Source organism: Heptranchias perlo, chromosome 3, assembly GCF_035084215.1.
Source record: "Heptranchias perlo isolate sHepPer1 chromosome 3, sHepPer1.hap1, whole genome shotgun sequence".
Lineage (NCBI taxonomy): Eukaryota > Metazoa > Chordata > Chondrichthyes > Hexanchiformes > Hexanchidae > Heptranchias > Heptranchias perlo.
Genome location: NC_090327.1, coordinates 27091189 through 27113326, shown reverse-complemented (window position 1 = coordinate 27113326; position 22138 = coordinate 27091189). Strand labels below are relative to the sequence as shown.

General features: G+C 43.5%; 1 protein-coding gene across 1 annotated transcript in view; it reads right to left on the bottom strand.

Annotated features, from left to right (window-relative positions):
• fam135b (family with sequence similarity 135 member B) overlaps positions 1-22138 on the bottom strand; it is a 392147-nt gene that overhangs the window by 86095 nt on the left and 283914 nt on the right. Inside the window, exons 8-9 of the mRNA XM_067978580.1 lie at positions 7820-7973; positions 4655-4704 (exon numbers count right to left, since the gene is read on the bottom strand). Of these exons, the coding sequence (XP_067834681.1) occupies positions 4655-4704; positions 7820-7973 (204 nt within the window). The remainder of the gene's footprint in view (positions 1-4654; positions 4705-7819; positions 7974-22138) is intronic.

Genomic DNA, 22138 nt, shown 5'->3' with positions numbered 1-22138 from the left:
AGAGGACGTGTATATTAATTGGTAAAACTTTAACAGTACTAGAGGAGCAGAGAGACTCTGGGGGTCAGAGACACACATTGTTAAAAATGGGACGGGAGGTTGATAAAGCTGTTAAAAACATACTGGTCTGGATTTTGACTTTGAGCTGTGAAGAGAGCTGGGGTGGTGGGGGGCGGGGTGGAATTTCCGGACGAGAAACCCAGAAGTACGGGTTTGCCGGACATCCAGTAGAATTTAACTGTCGGCTGCCTTTTAAATTTTGTCAGCAGGTTTCCCGTGCATCAACCAGCCAGATTGACAGGCTGGTTGCCTGTCAGGTGGGAAAGCAGCCAGGGAGCGGATGCCAGGTAAGTCTGACACGCGGCGGTCGGGGAGAAGGGGTCGATCATCAGGGGTATCTGGGGCTGGACGTCGGGGGGCGGGAGTCATCAGGGATGTTTGAGCCCGGATATCGGGGGCGGGGGTGGGGGTAGGAAGGGGAGGGGGACTGTGGACAGATTGAGAGGGGGGGGGTCAGAGACAGACATGGGGATGGGGGGTGCTGCAGGGATTAGTGCTTGGGCCTCAGCTATTTACAATCTATATTAATGACTAGATGAAGGTACCGAGTGTAATGTATCCAAGTTTGCTGACGATACAAAGCTAGGTGGGAAAGTAAGCTGTGAGGAGGACACAAAGAGTCTGCAAAGGGATAGCGACAGGTTAAGTAAGTGGGCAAGAAGGTGGCAGAAGGAGTATAATGTGGGGAAATGTGAGGTTATTCACTTTGGTAGGAAGTATAGAAAAACAGAATATTTTTTAAATGGTCAGAAACTATTAAATGTTGGTGTTCAGAGGGTTTTGGATGTCCTTGTACAAGAAACACAGAAAGTTAACATGCAGGTACAGCAAGCAATAAGGAAGGCAAATTGCATGTTGGCCTGTACTGCAAGGGGGTTGGAGCACAAGAGTAAGGAAGTCTTGCTACAATTGTACAGGGCTTTGGTGAGACCACACCTGGAGTACTGTGTATAGTTTTGGTCTCCTTATCTAAGGAAGGATCTACTTGCTTTAGTGGCGGTGCAACGGAGGGTCACTAGATTGATTCCTGGGATGAGAGGGTTGTCCCATGAGGAGAGATTGAGTAAAATGGGCCCAAACTCTCTGGAGTTTAGATGAGAGGTGATCTAATTGAAACATATAAGATTCTGAGAGGGCTTGACAGGATAGATGGTGAGAGGCTGTTTCCCCTGGCTCGAGAGTCTAGAACTTGGGGGCATAGTCTCATGATAAGGGGTCAGTCATTTAGGACTGAGATGAAGAGAAATTTCTTCACTCAGAGGGTTGTGAATCTTTGGAATTCTCTACCCTAGAGGGCTGTGGATGCTGAGTCGTTGAGTTTATTCAAGGCTGAGAGCAATAGATTTTTGGATTCTAAGGGAATCAATGGGTACGGGGATCGGGCTGGAACGTGGAGTTGAGGTCGAAAATCAGCCATGATTTTATTGAATGGCGCAGCAAGCTTGAGGGGTCGTATGGCCTACTCCTGCTCCTATTTCTTATGTTCTTAACACACATATAATCCAAACATCTATCTAGCAATTATATATTAAATTCTATGCAGTGGTGTTTCACATCATTCACCTGACGAAGGGGGAAGCCTCCGAAAGCTTGTGAATTTAAAATAAAATTGCTGGACTATAACTTGGTGTTGTAAAATTGTTTACAATTATAGTATGCCATCAGTGGCAGTAGGAACACTCAAATGCAGCCAACAGCACAATATCACAATGTGAAACAGTGGTTTATAAACTTTTCTGTGTGAGAACCTCATCACTCTCCTGGGGCCTCTGCCTTAACTTCTGAAAGACAATGTCACTCCCAACGGAAAACATCATTGAAAAAAATACTTATCAGTATGCACCAACAGAAAATCTGCTAATAAAGCAACAAGGATGGAAAAAATGAAGACTATAGAATTCCCGAGGCACCGTGCTCAAGATGCACAGTATGCCTAGCCCAAGGGACAGAAATTGCATGATCTCGCAAATCCTATGGGATCCCCTCATAGACCACATAGGGTCCACAGACTGAAGTTTGAAAATCTATGAGGTAAAAGCATCTTTGGAGAAAGTCACAAAACAGACAATTGATCAAAACAGGATCTTTCAAAAAAGGATTATAAAAATACAAGGTCACAAGGATGCTACAGTGTCAAAACTCAGAGCATCCAACAGTTTCTGAAATGATTCCATGACATTTGCCTCCACTTCATTAACTGGAAGGCTATGCATGTGTTAATCACCCTGTGTGATGATAAGAACCAGTTTTACCTATGCCCAGGTACAGTATTCAGGATTAGTGGATGGGGGATAATTAGACTCAGGTAGAAAGGGGAGGGGGTGGGGGCAGATGGGAGGAGAAAGAAGGATGTGGATATGGGGGAGAGGACGGGGAGCAGCAGATGGAGAATGGGGCATGGGGAATAGTGGATGGGGACAGGGAGGGATGGGAACAGGGGGGAGCAGGAATAGAAGGGAGACAGCAGAGCAGATGGGGTGGAGGAGGGAATGGGGGAGAGGGAACTAGGCACTTGCAGAGGAAAGGCGAGCTGCCCTTCCCATCCCCGGGCCTAGATTACCTTCAGCTTGGTGGTGGGGGTGGGGGGTGCTCTCTTTCCCTTCCCCATACCTAGAGATTTCCTTCCTCCAGGCCTGTGTGCTCAATGGAATGGAGTTGTGAGGAGCAGCTACTCATCTCTTCCACCAGATCCCATTCTTTGCCCAGTGAGGCACAGGGGGTTGTGAAATATTCTTTTCTTACCCTGGCCTCTATTTTCTGCTCAGTTGGGGGAAGAGAAAGAAATTAGGGGGTATTTGCGATTTCCGGTCCTTAGCATTGGGGCCATGGGTTTTGCTGTGAGTATGGTGTCTTTCTGCCTTGGAGGCCAAATCTAGTAATAGTGTTGGGGTGAATGCACAAGGATGACCATCGGGTTCATGCGGTGGGGAGGACGTACCTCTGCAGAAATCACCTCCTTTCAAGATTAGAAAGCTGGTTTTCAGTATTTTCTTATAATTCATAAGAACATAAGAAATAGGAGCAGGGGTAGGCCATCCGGCCCCTCGAGCCTGCTCCACCATCCAACAAGATCATGGCTGATCTTATACCTGCACTATCCCCATATCCCTTGATGCCTTTAATATCTAGAAATCTATCAATCTCTGTTTTGAGTGTACTCAATGACTGAGCCTCCACAGCCCTCGGGGGTAGAGAATTCCAAAGATTCTCCACCCTCTGAGTGAAGAAATTTCTCCTCATCTCAGGCTTGCCCCTTATTATGATTGTAAACAATTTTACAACACCAAGTTATAGTCCAGCAATTTTATTTTAAATTCACAAGCTTTCGGAGGCTTCCTCCTTCCTCAGGTGAACGTTTGTTGGAACGTTTGTTTTCCAACAAACGTTCACCTGAGGAAGGAGGAAGCCTCCGAAAGCTTGTGAATTTAAAATAAAATTGCTGGACTATAACTTGGTGTTGTAAAATTGTTTACAATTGTCAACCCCAGTCCATCACCGGCATCTCCACACCCTTATTATGAGACTGAGACGCCTGGTTCGAGACTCCCCAGCCAGGGGAAACATCCTCCCTGCATCTATCCTGTCGAGTCCTGTAAGAAACTCAGTCCTCTGATGCTAGGGAATAATCTTGTGGCTTTTCTGATCACTTCCCCCAGGTCTTGAATATCTCCCTTGTGTCAAAGTGACCAAAATTGGGTATAGTACTCATGTTGTCGTCTGATAAGAGCACTGTTCAGTTGTATGCATGACTTCTTCTGACTCGACTGTTTTTCAACTTCAGCTTGAACACGTCGAGAGTGAAGTCTACTACAACCACTACATCTCTTTCAACTCAACCCTTTTCTAATTTAACATGGATCACAAAGTATTTATAATTGCCCATTTATTTTTCAACCTTACACTTACCCATATTAAACTTCATCTGCTAATGTTCCAACCATTTGGACATTTTGTCCAGCTCACTTTGCAGTTCCTGAGCTGCCTCCTTAGATTCAATTACTCCTACTCATTTAGCATTGTCTGCAAATTTGACCAGTTTCTAAATCCAAGTTGTTAATGCAAATTAGAAACAGTACTTGTACCAACACCAATCCCTGGGGCACTCCACTCACACTTCCTTCCTCCCACTCCTTTTACATTTACAGCATCTCCCCCTACTCTGTGGGGTACAATGTCTTGTACTAAAATGTCATGCTGAGATATTTTGGGCAGCTTCACCTCATTTGAAGAAAAATTCCAGTGACTGGAAATTATACTAAACAGCTTTTAAAATGTTATTCCAAGTGGTATTTCTGTTACATTTCGTAACCTCAAATAGAAAGTATTTCTACCTTTCTGCAAATCATTTTATCCATTACAGTTTATACCTTCAATCCTGACCCGGTTAGATTTAAATCACAGTGTGGGGGGTGGAATTTAACTTTGGTGGGGATGCAGACAGGCAGTAGCGGTTCGGCCTCCTGTCAACGGGCGGCTGATCTGCTACTGACCGTTCTATGCCGTTGCCAAATTTAAACTCCCCGCCCCCCCCCGCAACCAGTGTTCCTCCCAACAATGAAACTGTTGTTGTGAAATAAGTAATAAAACTCCTCACCTGTAGGTTGATGCGGAGCTGGGACAGTGTTTCTTCAATGAGGCAGTCCTCTGGCAGAGAAAAAAAATAAAGAGTCTTTAAGCATTCTATCCCTCAAGAACAAAACTCCACAATACGGCAGGTGATTATGTAAAAACAGAAAAAGCTGGAAATAGAATCAGAATCATAAACAGCACAGAAGGAGGCTATTCGGCCCATCATGTCTGCATTAGCATTTTGCTGCAGCAATCCAAACCTAATTTCATTGTCCTACTCTCTCCTCACAGCCCTGTATCTTCCTCAGCTTCAAACAACAAGTCAATCAGCATCTGAAAAGAGGAAAGTCAGGTTAACGTTTTGGGTGTAGGCCCTTCGTCAGAATCATTCTGATGAGGGGTACATACTCGAAATGTTAACCTGTCTGTTTGTTTACAGCTTCTGACAGGACTGCTGTGTATTTATAAGAACATAAGAACATAAGAAATAGGAGCAGGAGTAGGCCAATCGGCCCCTCGAGCCTGCTCCGCCATTCAATAAGATCATGGCTGATCTGATCCCAACCACAAAACTAAAGAACACACGAAGTAGGAGCAGGACCCGGCCACTCAGCCCCTGGGCCCTCTCCGCCACCCACAGGGCATTGACCGATCCGAACTCAGCTTCATGTCCAATTTCCTGCCCGCTCCCCATAACCCCTAATTCCCTTTACTTCTAGAAAACTGTCTATTTCTGTTTTAAATTTATCTAGTGATGTAGCTTCCACAGCTTCCTGGGGCAGCAAATTCCACAGACCGACCACCCTCTGAGTGAAGAAGTTTCTCCTCATCTCAGTTTTGAAAGAGCAGCCCCTTATTCTAAGATTATGCCCCCTAGTTCTAGTTTCACCCATCTTTGGGAACATCCTTACTGCATCCACCCGTTCAAGCCCCTTCACAATCTTATATGTTTCAATAAGATCGCCTCTCATTCTTCTGAACTCCAATGAGTAGAGTCCCAATCTACTCAACCTCTCCTCATATGTCCGCCCCCTCATCCCTGGGATTAACCGAGTGAACCTTCTTTGTACTGCCTCGAGAGCAAGTATGTCTTTTCTTAAGTATGGAGACCAAAACTGTATGCAGTATTCCAGGTGCGGTCTCACCAATACCTTATATAACTGCAGCAATACCTCCCTGTTTTTATATTCTATCCCTGTTTTTATATTCTAAAAATATAAAAACAGGGATACTTTCTGTCTTTATTTTAGTTTCCCAATATTTGCAGATGTTTTTCTTTGGTGATGGTGTCATCTTTACGAATACTCTCATGAAGGTGACATCATAGGCTAAATTTTGCAAAGATGGGGTTCTGAAAAAAAAATTGTTGACGTTTAAAATCAACATACATCCACTCTAACTTGCACCATTCTAATGACTAAACTTGTATGAATAGATTATGTAATGAAGAGCTGTGGGATGTCATTTATTTCTAGTTCCAAACATAACCCAATTGCAAATATGTCACTTGCAAGTTATCAGATTAGCAGACTCATTGGATATAAATCATATCCCACAGCTCCTTGTCATGCATATCTGAAAAAAGAATGCATTGCTTAGGGTACTCTCTAACATAGAAATCATATAAGGCTTCAATTGTAACACATCTTGCATGGCCTCTGAAAACACCCATGCCACCTCTGTCTTCTATTGGATTTTCTCTGGTGCCAGTTCCCAGAGGTGGAGGGCAGGTAGATTAGCCGTTCCCAGTCCTACAACAGGTAATCTGTACTAACTGCTATGGTCCTGAGACCAACTGATTCATCGTCCTATTCTTGCTTCTGCTCTACACTAGCACCTCCCCCTACTCGGTGGGGAATTAGTGCAGAGAATTTGCCTTCTACTTTTTGTGGCACACTATGCTCTTGCACTAAAAAGTTATACCTAGAGACGCTTTGAGCACCTTCATTTCATACAACATTTGAAGAAAATCCATATTCCTATAGTGACTGGACATTATACTAAACAAGTTTTTAAAATATTATTTCAAGTAGTATTTCTGTTACCATTTGGTAAATTCAAATGCAAACACACAGATTAAAGGTCAGGACGCAATGCACTGTGGCACAGGTTTGCATAATTCACAACCAGCATGTGTGTGTGTGAATTGTCTCATCTTTAAGACATGGTCTATTTTCCATAATCTGCCATGCCTGAATGTGTGTTCTTTTTGTATCACATATTTGCTCTCTGTCACGGGCAGTTAGGAGTAATACTGTTGTCTTTTTTCACAATTAAAAGATAGGTACCTTGCTTAATATGTTGATGTGCTCCACTGAGGGTGATTTGGAATGTTAACCCCTCACTTTGTATTTATACAGAAAGGGAAAACGAGGAGCGAGACAGAGCAAGATAAAATGAGCACGGGTATGGGGATAATATTACACAAAGCTGGGAACAATGGGCAAATATATTTCTCAATGCGATTCAGTGTGATTCAGGCACATTAGCTGGAAGGGTCCCAGGATTGATTCCCAATCTTGTGATCTCAAATGCGGCAGTGGTAGGGCCACTAAAATTGGCCTCCGAGCTTCTGGCTTATGGAATGGAAAAATCCTCACTCCTGATTGCTATTTAATGATCCCAGCTGGAGAGAGCGTGTGTAAGACATTGGGTGAGAGTCGGCATTGGCAGCGATTCCTCCATATTTCAATAGCACGCCGACACTCATGATGAATTGCCACTTGGACATTCTTAGGATGTGGGTGTCATTGGCAAGGCATGCATTTAGTGCCCATCCCTGGTTGCCCTGAGAAGGTGGTGGTGGATTGCTAGGCCACTTCAGAGAGTAGTAAAGAGTCAACAACGTTGATATGAGATTGGAGTCACATATAGGTTTCCTTCCCCAAAAGGCAATAATAAACCAGTTGGGCTTTTCCGACAATCTGATAGCTTCATGGTCACTTTTACTGAAACTAGTTTTTTTATTTCCAGAATTTTAAAAAACTACCATAGTGGGATTTGAATTCACATTCTCTGGATTAATAGCGCAGTAACATAACCACTACACTACCTTACCCACATGGTACAGTATAGGAGAATAGCTGGCACCTGTGAAACTGCACCCCAGCATGGGTCATTGCCTTCAGCAAAGGGAGTGGGGGTGGAAGACAACAGTGAATGTACTTTTTTAAACAACCACATCTCTTACCCAGCTGAATCTGATGCAATTCTGGGATCTGTTTCATGATTGCACTGAAGTAGCAGAGAAGTCCTTTGTAGGCAGAGAGCAAAATTCGGCACAGGCTTTCGTGCCATCGGTACGCGTGCTGGAGGCAACCCTCTGAGGTGACATTAGAGCTCCCCTAACAGAAAGAACAAAGATGCTGATCTAGGAACACTGGGTTTCATGGTCAAACATCCTATAATCATGCAATTTTTTAAACATACAGTTTTTCTGTATTTTCCCCTGTGTGCCCACAAGGCTCAAAGCGCACCAAGTGTGGGAACAATTAATCAATTCTGACATTTTGCCAGACAGTAAGGAATCAGAATCATAACACCTCACATTAAAAGCTTGATGTCTCACAGGTGATACCAATATCACCTCTAGGCTGCAACGACTTTCTCTGTTACAACTTTGCTTCTTTTTTTTAGTATGGTCAGTGCTCCTCTGAACTTTCCTCTTTTGTTCCTTCTGCAGTCCAAATACATTAACCTACACAGATTGCGTTCTCCCTGAATCCTCACTGTGTTGAAATCAAAACTCAGCATTCTATCACCTACCATAACTCATTCTTTCCCAGGACCTCAAAACTGTGGAACTCCTCACCTCCCTCAATTTTTCCCATCTCTTACTAGCTGCCGAATTTTAAGACCAATTTTGTCATCACCTAATCACTACTTTTCTCCTATTCCTTTCAGCCTTGGTGGTGTCCTGAATTATGGTCCAGGGCCTTTCACCTAGGTTTCTCAATTTAAAAGAACAGGTGTGCGTCTAAGCAAATGTGAAATAAGTGGGTAGAGTTTTACTAGTTTTGAAACCAGGACTGAAACTATAACAGGAGACTGGAACTCCACAGCAAGTTGTATGTGCATATGCATTTTCTGTATTCTCAATGATCCCATTGTTGAGGTGATTCATTTAAAGCTGCCAAGTGCCAATGCAGCTGTGGAAAATGACTACTTGAAAAGCTCACAAATAGGCAGACAACCTTGTTAAACCTTACTCAATGGAAAATCCAAGCACACAGTAAATCCCTTTTATCAATCTAATTGAAAAGATTTCAGTTTAAAAAAAAGCACAGGTTGATGAAAAAACATAATGGAGTAGAAATCGTGCACAGCGGAGAACCAACACTCCTCGCCGCTCCATTGATTTATACTAACCCACTAACTTACCGCTGTCTTTTCTTCAGGCACTTCCTCTAATAGGAAGCGGAGAAGAGCCCAGCGTCAGTTCAGGCGAAGCTAGGCCCATGGGAGAAGCAAGAGAATTGATCTCTGCCCTCGAACAATCAGATCGAAGCATTTTTGACACACTCAGTAACTCTCTGCAGGCTTGGAACATTAAACCAGGAAGTGAAAGGTACAACATTTTAAATCAATGTAAATACAGTTATAGGCAGCAAAAAAAAGAGGGTAAGAAATAATTGAATTAAATAAAAGAGACAGAGGGAAAAGTAAAAAAATAATAATTTTTAAAAGTTTTTTTTAATGTCCAAAAACAATTAAAATAAGGAGTAATGAGGCTCCACATTTTTAAAGGTTAATTTTTAGTTGTTTGGCAGTTATTAAGACTTACAGCACTGTTAAAACTTAGTTTAGACCTGTATTTTTAAGCATAACTGTTTGGTGGCATAATTATTTACTTTCCAGCTGAGCAGTTAAGCAAGTTTGCGCTTTTTCAATGATTTCTCTGATTGCAGCGTGCGATATACCTTTAATTCGAAACTGTCATCTCACTGGCGAACCACTAGGAGTAAGTTCCGGATTTCCGTGTTTCACCACGCATGTGCGAACTTGCTCCTCCATTTCGCCACTAACAACGGAGAGCGCTGTTGAGCTCACCGTTATTTTGGGAGTGATTTCTGCCCCACTTCAGCTATAATTTGCAATCCTCTGAGCTCTTGATACAATCTAAAAAGAAAGTCTCTGTTCACTAATGCTCCGCCTCCTGGAGCAGGAATGACACAGGTTAATAACACAGGTTACAGCTTGTCCAGTTATCAATCCTAGTCATATCAAACAGGGAGGTACCAAATGGAAGCTGCTAAATTCCCGCTGATCACTATTCATTGACTACTATGGGTGTGTGGACATCTAGGGCACGAGTTTAACATTGAAAAACGGGAGGATTGTGGGCGGGGGGGGGGGGTATTCAAAATCCCAACCATTTCAGACCCGCCCCCAACCCACCCACTTCCCGTTTTCATGGAGGCGGACGATTGACCAACCCGCTCCCAGGAGGCGGGTTGGTGATTAAAACCTTTAGAGGAGGCTGCAGGCCTCCATTTTTGCGGAGTTTCCGATTTCAATCCCTGGGGGCCGGGATTCCCAGGCCTTCTCTTTTACGCCACGTGGAAGAAGGCGAGAAGGCCTCAAACTAACAGGTTCTCGCAGAGGTTGTGGGCCTGGAGGAGCAGGAATGCTTCCCCCGGGCCCAACAAGCCTACCTGCAGCGATCCTCTAACGATCGTGGACCCCCCCAACGATCGCGGACCCCCTCAACGATCACGGACCCCCACGATGACCCCCCCGTCCCTCTCCCCATGGCTGACACCCCTCCCCCCTCCGTGACCCCCATGTCCTCCAGTGCCCCCATGCCACCCTCCCCATGCATACAAAGACTCACCTGAAGACTCACCTTTGCATGTCCTCTCCCTGGCTGCTCTGCCGTCCGACTGAGGCCAGCCTATCAATCAGGCCAGCCAGTCAGATGGCAAACCACCAAAAAAAAATAAAAGACATCCTTACGTCAAAATCGTAAGGACGTACTTCCAGGTTTCCGTCCGCAATTTGACCATCCCCGCCCCCTTCCTGGCTTGGGGTCAAAATCATGCCTCTAGTGAGGGCAAGGTCAGACTTGGCTTTAATGCTCTCCTTGTTGAATGACCTGCTGCCACTCACTGTCTTGGCCCACACTTTAAGAATGAAAACGTGGGCAAGGTTCCAGTGGGCTGCTAGCTTCAGGGGAACATACCTCAATTTAATCAATGATTTAAAGAGAGGGGACATGTAAAGAGGAGAAAGCTAAAGATAAATAACATTTGACAGTCAAATTCACATAAATAGGGAGAATAATTTCATGCAATATTTTTCCATTAAGGTCAGTAAGATCCCAGGTCTGGAATAACATTGAGCACATTGAAACTGAGCAGGTGGTACTCTCTCTGATTTGTGATGGTAGGTGCTCTCGCTAATGCAATCTATCATGTCTTGACAGTCACCCAGAGAACCAGAACTGTATACTCTCAGGCTGCTCCACTCAACAGCAATTCATATATATATATATATATTTCTCTATATATAGAAGAAAAATCAAGCTAGTTCTAATTACAAGGGCTAACAGACGTGGCACAATGTTGTAAAATATCTCAGTGGGAACCCAATTAAACTGATGTGTAACGCATACCTTTTCAAAGCCAAGTTAACTGAGGTGAGGAAAACTGACTGTGTTATTGCTGATTAATGAGATGATAAAACAAGTTTGGACCTGTAAAAATAGCTGAGAGCCAGTTCTTTGTATTCAAAGTACATTAATCAGCAGAAAACATTTTCTGAGTTTATTAATTAGATTAGGCACCATAACTAGGTGGAAAGATACTGAAACTGGGGACACTGATTCATAAGGGTGATACCAGAAGTGAGAGGATATACTTATCATGAAAGGCTAAACAGGCTGGAGCTCTTTTCTCCAGAGAACAGAGGGCTGAGGGGTGACCTGATAGAGGTATTTAAGATAATGAAAGTGTTTGATAGGGTAGACGTAGAGAAAATGTTTCCACTTGTGGGGGTGTCCAAAACTAGAGGTCATAAATATACGATAGTTATAAATAGGGAATATATCCAATAGGGAATTCAGCAGAAACTTCTTTACCCAGAGTGGTAAAAATATGGAACGCGCTATCACAAGGAGTAGGTGAGGGAAATAGCATAGATGCATTTAAGGGGAAGCCAGATAAGCACACAAGAGAGAAAGAAATAGAAGGATACGGTGATAGGGTTAGATGAAGTAGGGTGGGAGATGGCTCATGTGGAGCATAAATGCCAGCATAGACCATGCTGGGCCGAATGGCCTGTTTCTGTGCTGTAGCCTCGATGTAACTCGATGCCTGGATGGATGCAGCTGTGACAACTCATCCACCAGCTTAAACATCCACTCCATCCACCACTGGCGTACTGTGGCCGCAGTGTGTACTATCTACAGCATGTGCTGCAGCAAGTCACCAAGGTTTATCGGAAACTCCTCCGAAACCCGTGACCTCCACCACCTAGGAGGACAAGGGTAGCAGGTGAATGGGAACATCATCACATCCAAGTTGTCCTCCAAGTCACATACCATCCCGTCTTGAATGTATATCACCATTCCTTCATCGCCCCGGGTCAAAACCCTGGAACTCCGTACAGCACTGTGGAAGCACCTTCACCATATGGACTGCAGCAGTTCATGAAAAAAGGCCACCACCACCTTTTTAGGGCAACCAGGGATGCCAGCCTTACCAGCAATGCCTAAATCCCAAGAATGAATGAATGAATCACATTGCCAAAAATGATCTTGAATCAAGACTGCCTATCTACAGATTTGACAATGAGATGTTATACAAATGGTGACGAACTGCTGAACTGTGAATTACAAAGGGACTAAGAATAATGCCTGAAGCTGACGACTGGAGGAATTATTGCACATCCAGTGTCATTTCTGCACCCGAGACAATATGTTGAATTACAGCCCATCCCTGTTTATTGAATTATATCCTTAGGTGAAGATTACAAAGAGTAAGTAAGTAATGTACTATTTATTCTGCTGAAAATCCTCCCAGACTGTGCATAACTAGTATTTTATTAGATTTTGCTATCAACGGAAGATCAATTTTCAAAGCTTACTCAGTATAATTGATGATAATATCGCCATTGCTATTTTTTCAATGGAGATCCTTTTGTAGGTACAACATGCAGCACAGCTTTGAAAATATGTTTCCATTAAAGCAAGAGACACAAGATCTGAGGAAGGGAATATTTGTTCCATGCTTTTGCACCCAGTATCAAGGACCTTTTTATCAACAATAAGCATGGGCTTGGATTCTGAGCACAGCTGGCTCCAAAAACACTGCATACACAAAAGAACATTCCATATCGCTATTTCTCACACTAATCATCCTGCGCGCTCTTTTAATAAGGCTGCCAATATGTACAAGATATGTACTGGGTCTGTTCAACAACAACAACTTGCATTATATAGCACCTTTCACATAGTAAAAATGTCCCAAGGCACTTCACAGTAGCGTCATCAGCCAAAATTTGACACCGAGCCACATAAAGAGATATTAGGACAGGTGACCAAAAGCTTGGTCAAAGAGGTAGGTTTTAAGGAGCGACTTAAAGGAGGAGAGGTAGAGAGGCAGAGAGGTTTAGGGAGAGAATTCCAGAGCATACGGCTTAGGAAACTGAAGGCACGGCTGCCAATGCTGGAGCAATGAAAATCGGGGATGCGCATGAGGCCAGAATTAGAGGAGCCCAGAGATCTCGGAGGGTTGTAGGGCTGAAGGGGGTAACAGAGATTGGGGGAGGGGGGGAAGTGCCATGGAAAGATTTGAACACAAGGATGAGAATTTTAAAATTGAGGCTTTGCCAGATTGGGAGCCATTGTAGGTCAGCGAGCGCAGGGGTGATGGATGAACGGGACTTGGTGCGAGTTAGGATACGGGCAGCAGAGTTTTGGATGAGCTCAAGTTTATGGAGGGTGGAAGATGGGAGGCCGGCCAGGAGAGCATTGGAATTGTCGATTCTGGAGATAACAAAGGCTTGAGGATTTCAGCAGCAGATGAACCAAGGCAGGGGCGGAGATGGGCGAAATTACAGAGGTGGAAGTAGGCGGTCTTGGTGATGGAGAGGATATGGAGACGGAAGCTCAGCTCAGGATCAACTTCAGCCGAGGTTGCGAACAGTCCTGTTCAGCCTCTGACAGTGGCCAGGGAGGGGGATGGAGTCAGTTGGGTCTGGGGATCAGCCTCAGGTCTATAATTAGTGCTGCTAATGTGGTAGACTGGGTGAAGAACCAGCATCTTGTGAGCCACGCGCAATTCTTCTGTGGCTGAAATGTGGCTCTTCGAATTCTTTGTTTAGCAACCTTGCCCACATATCCTGTCCCATTACGTGGAATGAAAAAGGAGCCAAACATTCACAATGAAACAGGCTGCCTCATTTCAATTTTGACCGGCTAACCTGTATGTTTTGAATCAGTTATAATACATTAAATAGTTATTGTTGACTGTACCCGACGAACTAGTGACTTACTCAGCTATATCTCAACACGAAAGAAGAAAAGAATCCTAAACTTGGGTTTTACCTGACTGAAAAATAAAGACTTTCTTCTCATTATGAAGAAAGCATAAGTACTTCCGAATTACTAACCGCCAACAGTCGAATGTTAATTTTAGATTAAATAGGGTTTTTTTTTTAAAAAGACTTTAATTTGTTTCTTGTAATATTTTTATCTCAAATATGTAAACTCTTTGCAAAATGATTCTTTTAAGTTGCTTCTTTTCTGGAGAAGGGCTAATAAATAACATTTCGTAATTATATTCAATGCACAGCCATTGAATTATCCAATGTACAGTTCTTGAACTCAAATGCTCATTAATAAATTTGGCGATAGAATCTATCTTTTGGGTTGTCATCTAGGACATCCCAGATTTTCCAATTTATTGCCAGGGATATCAGCGGCGTGTTTTGTCTCCACACATTTCCACACTACTTTTTTTCTCTTTTGGAAAAACGTGCCCTGAAGGTTTGCTATTTGGGTTTGTTGTTAAGGAAATCGGAGGTGTTTCTGGAAAAGTGAGAATTGCTAAACCATGTCCACTGTTACAACAAACAGCAGTTTGATTAAGCAAGAAAGTGTTTTGGTAACTTGAATTATACAATAAATGTTTTCAGTTTCCTATTACTGAAAGTTTTAGGATGCTCTATTCCTCATGTTTTGGCAACAGCTGAATGAAAGGGGCCTTTTTACTAAGTGGTTGTATCAAGTGCAGTAGTGCAATGGTTATGGTACTAGACTAGCGACCAGAGAGTTACAACCTCATCATGTGAAGTTGTGGAATTTAATTTGTAATTGGTCATGTGGATAGCATAGTACTATACAGATACAATACACAGCCTGAGTTTTGAGGGCCGTTTCTGCTTGTACATAGTACAGCGTCTAGGATCTGAGGGCTGATGGGACTATTGCACTGAACAGTGTTTCAGGCCTAAATGATTATGAGTAATTATGATGAAATGTATAAACAGGGGAGGAAAAAGGTTTGAGGCACCGCCAGCCAGAATATTTGTTTTGCTTAAATAAATCTTTCTGTCAGCCTTGTGAATGCACTGGGAATGTCACATACCTTGTACAACAAGATGTGACACAAATTAATCTAACATATATAATGTAATTAATAACTTCAGAAATCACCATCGAGCACTGGCACTAGTTTTGGAATGTTTGTTCATGCTATCAATTATCAGCCTGCTTGAGAAATTTGTTTCTTTGTTATCATAATCTTGATGGCAGCCCTTTTTACTACACTACTATGAAAATCAAGCTCTCACGGATTAAATCAATTAAGGAGAAATGTTCCCACAACTTTCCCTCTTCTTCTGAAGATGCAGATTCTTGCTAGGTTACAGTTCCATACCCTCCCCACACACACAGCACTTTGCAGCAGGGAACACTGAATAGCAATCAGGGAGCAGTTACCCTTACCGCTACTTCCTTTCTTAGAGGTGCTGAGGCACTCCTATAGCCGCTTTGATTTGCATCCCCTAATACAGAACAGACAGGAGGTCATACTTGGAAACTTCCTAGTGTGTATGGCTCAGTATGGGCAGTGCATTTACTTAGTAGGCCATCAAAAGCGTGAGACTTTTTTTAAAAAACATGTATTTATTGGTTCCGCGATTATTCTTTTCCTTTTAATGCTGAATTTCAGAAGGATACCACAACAATGCTGTATGAACAACCTGCACATGCAGTACCTTTAATTCAGGGACATATCCCAGGGAGCTTCAAAAAAAGAGAAGCGGACACTAAGCAAGAATTAGGGAAAAGGTTAGGGGACATCAATAGATCAATAAAGGTACAACTGAAGACAAGTTGAGTGAATGGGCAAATACATGGCAGATGCAGTATAATGTGGATAAAGGTGAAGTTAATGGGAAGGAAAAACAGAAAGGCAGAGTATTATTTAAATAGTGATAGATTGGGAAATGTTGATGTACAAAGGGACCTGGGTGTCCTTGTACACCAGTCACTGAAAGCAAACGTGCAGGTGCAGCAAGCAGTTAGGAAGTCAAATGGTATGTTGGCCTTCATTGCAAGAGGATTTGAGTACAGGAGCAAGGATGTCTTATTGCAGTTATATAGGGCCTTGGTGAGACCACCTTGGTGGAGTATTGTGTGCAGTTTTAGTCTCCTTACCAAAGAAAGGATTTACTTGCCGTAGAAGGAGTGCAGCGAAGGTTCACCAGACTGATTCCTGGGATGGCAGGACTGTCGTATGAGGAGAGATTGGGTCCACTAGGCCTGTATTCACGAGAGTTTAGAAGAATGAAAGGGGATCTCACTGAAACATATAAAATTCTAACAGGGCTAACAGGGCTAGACAGACTGGATGGAGGGAGGATGTTCCCCCTGGCTGGTGGGTCTAGAACGAGGGGTCACAGTCTCAGGATACGGGGTAGGACATTTAGGACTAAGATGAGGAGAAATTTCTTCACTCAGAGAGTGGTGAACCTGTGGAATTCTCTACCACAGAAGGCTGTGGAGGCCAAGTCACTGAATATATTTAAGAAGGAGATAGATAGATTTCTAGACACAGACGGCATCAAGGGGTATGTGGAGAGAGCGGGAATATGGTATTGAGACAGAGGATCAGCCATGATCATATTGAAAGGCGGAGCAGGCTCAAAGGGCCGAATGGCCTACTCCTGCTATTATTTTCTATGTTTCTAAGAGGCTTTTGGAAATGGTGAGATGTACATAGAATTACACAGAATTTGCAGCACAGAAACAGGCCATTCAGCCCAACAGGTCTATGCCGGAGTTTATGCTCCACACAAGCCTCTTCCCACCTTCCTTCATCTTACCCCATCATCATAACCTTCTATTCCTTTCTACCTCATGACATGCATAGGCAGCTGGAATCAAGTGGATCTCTTGAAGAGTATAGAGATTGCCGGAGTAGAGTTAAGAGAGAAATCAGGAGGGCAAAAAGGGGACATGAGATTGCTTTGGCAGATAAGGCAAAGGAGAATCCAAAGAGCTTCTACAAATACATAAAGGGCAAAAAAGTAACTAGGGAGAGAGTAGGGCCTCTTAAGGATCAACAAGGTCATCTATGTGTGGAACCACAAGAGATGGGTGAGATCCTAAATGAATATTTCACATCGGTATTTACGGTTGAGAAAGGCATGGATGTTAGGGAACTTGGGGGAATAAATAGTGATGTCTTGTGGAGTGTACATATTACAGAGAGGGAGGTGCTGGAAGTCTTAACGCGCATCAAGGTAGATAAATCTCCGGGACCTGATGAAATGTATCCCAGGACGTTATGGGAGGTTAGGGAGGAAATTGCAGGTCCCCTAGCAGAGATATTTGAATCATCCACCGCTACAGGTGAGATGCCTGAAGATTGGAGGGTAGCAAATGTTGTGCCTTTGTTTAAGAAGGGCGGCAGGGAAAAGCCTGGGAACTACAGACCGGTGAGACTGACATCTGTAGTGGGTAAGTTGTGAGAGGGTATTCTGAGAGACAGGATCTACAGGCATTTGGAGAGGCAGGGACTGATTAGGAACAGTCAGCATGGTTTTGTGAGTGGAAAATCATGTCTCACGAATTTGATTGAGTTTTTTGAAGGGGTAACCAAGAAGATAGATGAGGGCTGTGCAGTAGACGTGGTCTACATGGACTTTAGCAAAGCCTTTGACAAGGTACCGCATGGTAGGTTGTTACATAAGGTTAAATCTCATGGGATCCAAGGTGAGATAGCCAATTGGATACAAAATTGGATTGACGACAGAAGACAGAGGGTGGTTGTAGAGGGTTGTTTTTCAAACTGGAGGCCTGTGACCAGCAGTGTGCCTCAGGGATCGGTGCTGGGTCCGCTGTTATTTGTTATTTATATTAATGATTTGGATGAGAATTTAGGAGGCATGGTTAGTAAGTTTGCAGATGACACCAAGATTGGTGGCATTGTGGACAGTGAAGAAGGTTATCTAGGATTGCAACGGGATCTTGATAAATTGGGCCAGTGGGCCGATGAATGGCAGATGGAGTTTAATTTAGATAAATGTGAGGTGATGCATTTTGGTAGATTGAATCGGGCCAGGACCTACTCCGTTAATGGTAGGGCGTTGGGGAGAGTTATAGAACAAAGAGATCTAGGAGTACAGGTTCATAGCTCCTTGAAAGTGGAGTCACAGGTGGATAGGGTGGTGAAGAAGGCATTCAGCATGCTTGGTTTCATTGGTCAGAACATTGAATACAGGAGTTGGGATGTCTTGTTGAAGTTGTACAAGACATTAGTAAGGCCACACTTGGAATACTGTGTACAGTTCTGGTCACCCTATTATAGAAAGGATATTATTAAACTAGAAAGAGTGCAGAAAAGATTTACTAGGATGTTACCGGGACTTGATGGTTTGACTTATAGGGAGAGGTTGGATAGACTGAGACTTTTTTCCTTGGAGAGTAGGAGGTTTAGGGGTGATCTTATAGAAGTCTATAAAATAATGAGGGGCATAGATAAGGTAGATAGTCAAAATCTTTCCCCAAAGGTAGGGGAGTCTATAACGAGGGGGCATAGATTTAAGGTGAGAGGGGAGAGATACAAAAGGGTCCAGAGGGGCAATTTTTTCACTCAAAGGGTGGTAAGTGTCTGGAACGAGCTGCCAGAGGCAGTAGTAGAGGCGGGTACAATTTTGTCTTTTAAAAAGCATTTGGACAGTTACATGGGTAAGATGGGTATAGAGGGATATGGGCCAAGTGCAGGCAATTGGGACTAGCTTATGGTATAAACTGGGCGACATGGACATGTTGGGCCGAAGGGCCTGTTTCCATCTTGTAAACTTCTATGATTCTATGATTCTATACTTATCTAGCTTCCCCTTAAATGCATCTATGCTATTCACCTCAACCACACTCTCACTGCTCTCTGAGCAAAGAAGTTTCTCCTGAATTCCTTATTGGATTTATTAATGACTATCTTATATTTATGGCTGCAGATGGAAAACAGGCACCCTGGGCATTCCACTGGCTCTAGGTTGCCACAGTGTTGGCAAGTTCAGAAATGGTAGGTCAGGGAGGGGTGTCCGTTTGGGGTGGGGGTAGGCAGCAGCACCTCTTCAGCTGGACTTCTAAATGAAACTGGGCAGAACTGTAGCACGCTCTGTGGGCCACACCATCAGTGGGAATTAGGCAGTAATTCATATTCAGGACGCTACTGACCCTTTTCTACCCAGTGTGCGGCCTCAAAACCTCCCCCATGGTGACAGTTTTCTTTCTGCTAAGATAAAAATATTGAACAAATTAACTTTTTAAAATTCCTTTAACTGGTTGTATTTATACTGTCAGCAGTGTGAAGGCAAAACGATGCATTACCATCTCCTGCAGGCAGTCTCACACCTCTTGCTTGAATTCCACTCACCAACTTGCATTTATATAGTGCCTTTCACATAATCATCCCTGGGAAAGCTTTTGACACAGGAGAAGGAACAGAAGTTAGAGGAGCTGATCGAAGACACAGCCAAAGAGTTTCAAACAGGATTTTGAAGGAGCAGAGGAGGTACCAAGGTAAAGAGGTTCAGGAGTTCCAAACTTCAGGGCTATGTTGAAGGTGAGGTAGAAGGGGAAGATACATAACAGTTAGAAGAGCAAATGTGCCTACTGGGAATCAGGCTGGACAAGTTTGCAGAGGTAGGATGTGCAACTCTACTCTCAATACACAATGTAGTAACCAGTTAGGGAACTGCAAGACTGGATTGGACACCATTCCTGAAACAATTCTAATCACCATGGCATAGTGGCACAACTTAATTTAGAAGTTATTTTATGATCACTCAGGTGGAATAATACCGCAATGAAAGCCTACTAATTTGCACAGTTGGTAAGTTTGGATTTATTTAATTAATTTGGCTAATTTAGCGTTGAAATAGGAACAGATCTTGTGCTGTAGTCCATGCAGCACAAGGAACTGGGTTAAAACTCATTTCACATATGACCCTTATGGCCAGCAGATGGAGGAGATTTATGTCCCATCAGTCTGGCCTAGATTTAAACCTGAGTGTCAGAGTTGAAAGGACACAAATCTGAGTATTTATTACTTCATAACATCAACCCACCACTCCATCCCTGTAATTTTTTTATTTCTATCAGGTTATAAACAGCTTCTGGATCTCTGCAAGTTAATAACATTACTCAGAGACAGAAAATATTTATAGCATCAAGATCTCTATTCTTCTAAAGACAAGATTTCTTGCATTTGTATATTGATAATACAAAGAAGAACCTGATACAAGGAATGATTTAAGTGTAACATCTGCAACCACAAACCTTCAACATACTCACAAAGCAGCGGATTTTCTTGTAAGTGACTTAAAAACACAACCTGAGGAAATTTGATGTATAAATCTAACATGCCTTCAGGCCTGGGCACAATCCCAATACACCTTCAGATCCAACATTATAAAATCAATATTACCATTTGTAGCTCTCTTGGTTTATGACATCATCTGAACTGCACTATTATTCTGTGTACACTATATATTCTCACGGTTAAAACTGTTGCATAAATGCTCTGAATTGAAGTCTGAGAGAAGATTAGACCATACATAGAGTATAGGGAATGGTTTTGATCTCCATATTATAAAAAGGATATAGAGGCACTGGAGAAGGTGCAAAAAGAGATTTACAAGGCTGATACCAGAACTGAGAGGTTATACCGATCAGGAAAGACTGAACACACTTGGGCTTTTTTCTCCAGAAAAGAGAAGGCTGAGGGGTGACCTGATAGAGGTCTTTAAGATTATGATAGGGTTTGATAGAGTAGAGGTAGAAAAAAATGTTTCCACTTGTGGAGGAGTTCAAAACTACGGGTCATAAATATAAGATAGTCACCAAAAAATCCAATAGGGAGTTCAGGAGAAACTTCTTTACTCAGAGAGTGGTTAGAATGGTTAGTGGTTACTAGAAAAACTAGTATCAGTAATGGGGGCCATGAAACTACCGGATTATCGTAAAAACGCATCTGGTTCACTAATGTCCTTTAGGGAAGGAAACCTGCTGTCCTTACCTGGTCTGGCCGATATGTGACTCCAGACCCACAGCAATGTGGTTGATTCTTAATCGCCCTCTGAAATGGTCCAGCAAGCCATTCAGTTGTACAAACTTGCTACAGAAAGTCACAATAAGAATAAAACCAGACGGACCGACCGTCATCGGACCACTAGGCACTGACACGACAAAGGCAAACCAAGCCCAGTCGACCCTGCAAAGTCCTCCTCACCAATATCTGGGGACTTGTGCCAAAATTGGGAGAGCTGTCCCACAGACGAGTCAAGCAACAGCCTGACATAGCCATACTCACAGAATCATACCTTTCAGCCAATGTCCCAGACTCTTCCATCACCATCCCTGGGTATGTCCTGTCCCACCGGCAGGACAGACCCACCAGAGGTGGTGGTACAGTGATATACAGTCAGGAGGGAGTGGCCCTGGGAGTCCTCAACATTGACTCTGGACCCCATGAAATCTCATGGCATCAGGTCAAACATGGGCAAGGAAATTTTCTGCTGAATACCACCTACTGCCCTCCCTCAGCTGATGAATCAGTCCTCCTCCATGTTGAACACCACTTGGAGGAAGCACTGAGGGTAGCAAGGGCACAGAATGTACTCTGGGTGGGGGACTTCAAAGTCCATCACCAAGAGTGGTTCGGTAGCACGATTACTGGCCAAGCCCTGAAGAACGTAGCTGCTAGACTGGGCCAGCGGCAGATAGTGAGCGAGCCAACACGAGGGAAAAACCTACTTGACCTCGTCCTCACCAATCTACCTGTCGCAGGTGCATTTGTCTATGACATTATTGGTAGGAGTGACCACCGCACAGTCCTTGTGGAGACAAAGTCCCATCTTCACACTGAGGACACTGTCCAACGTGTTGCATGGCACTACCACCGTGCTAAATGGGATAGATTAACAGATCTAGCAGCTCAAAACTGAGCATCCATGAGGCGCTGTGGGCCACCAGCAGCAGCAGAATTGTATTCCA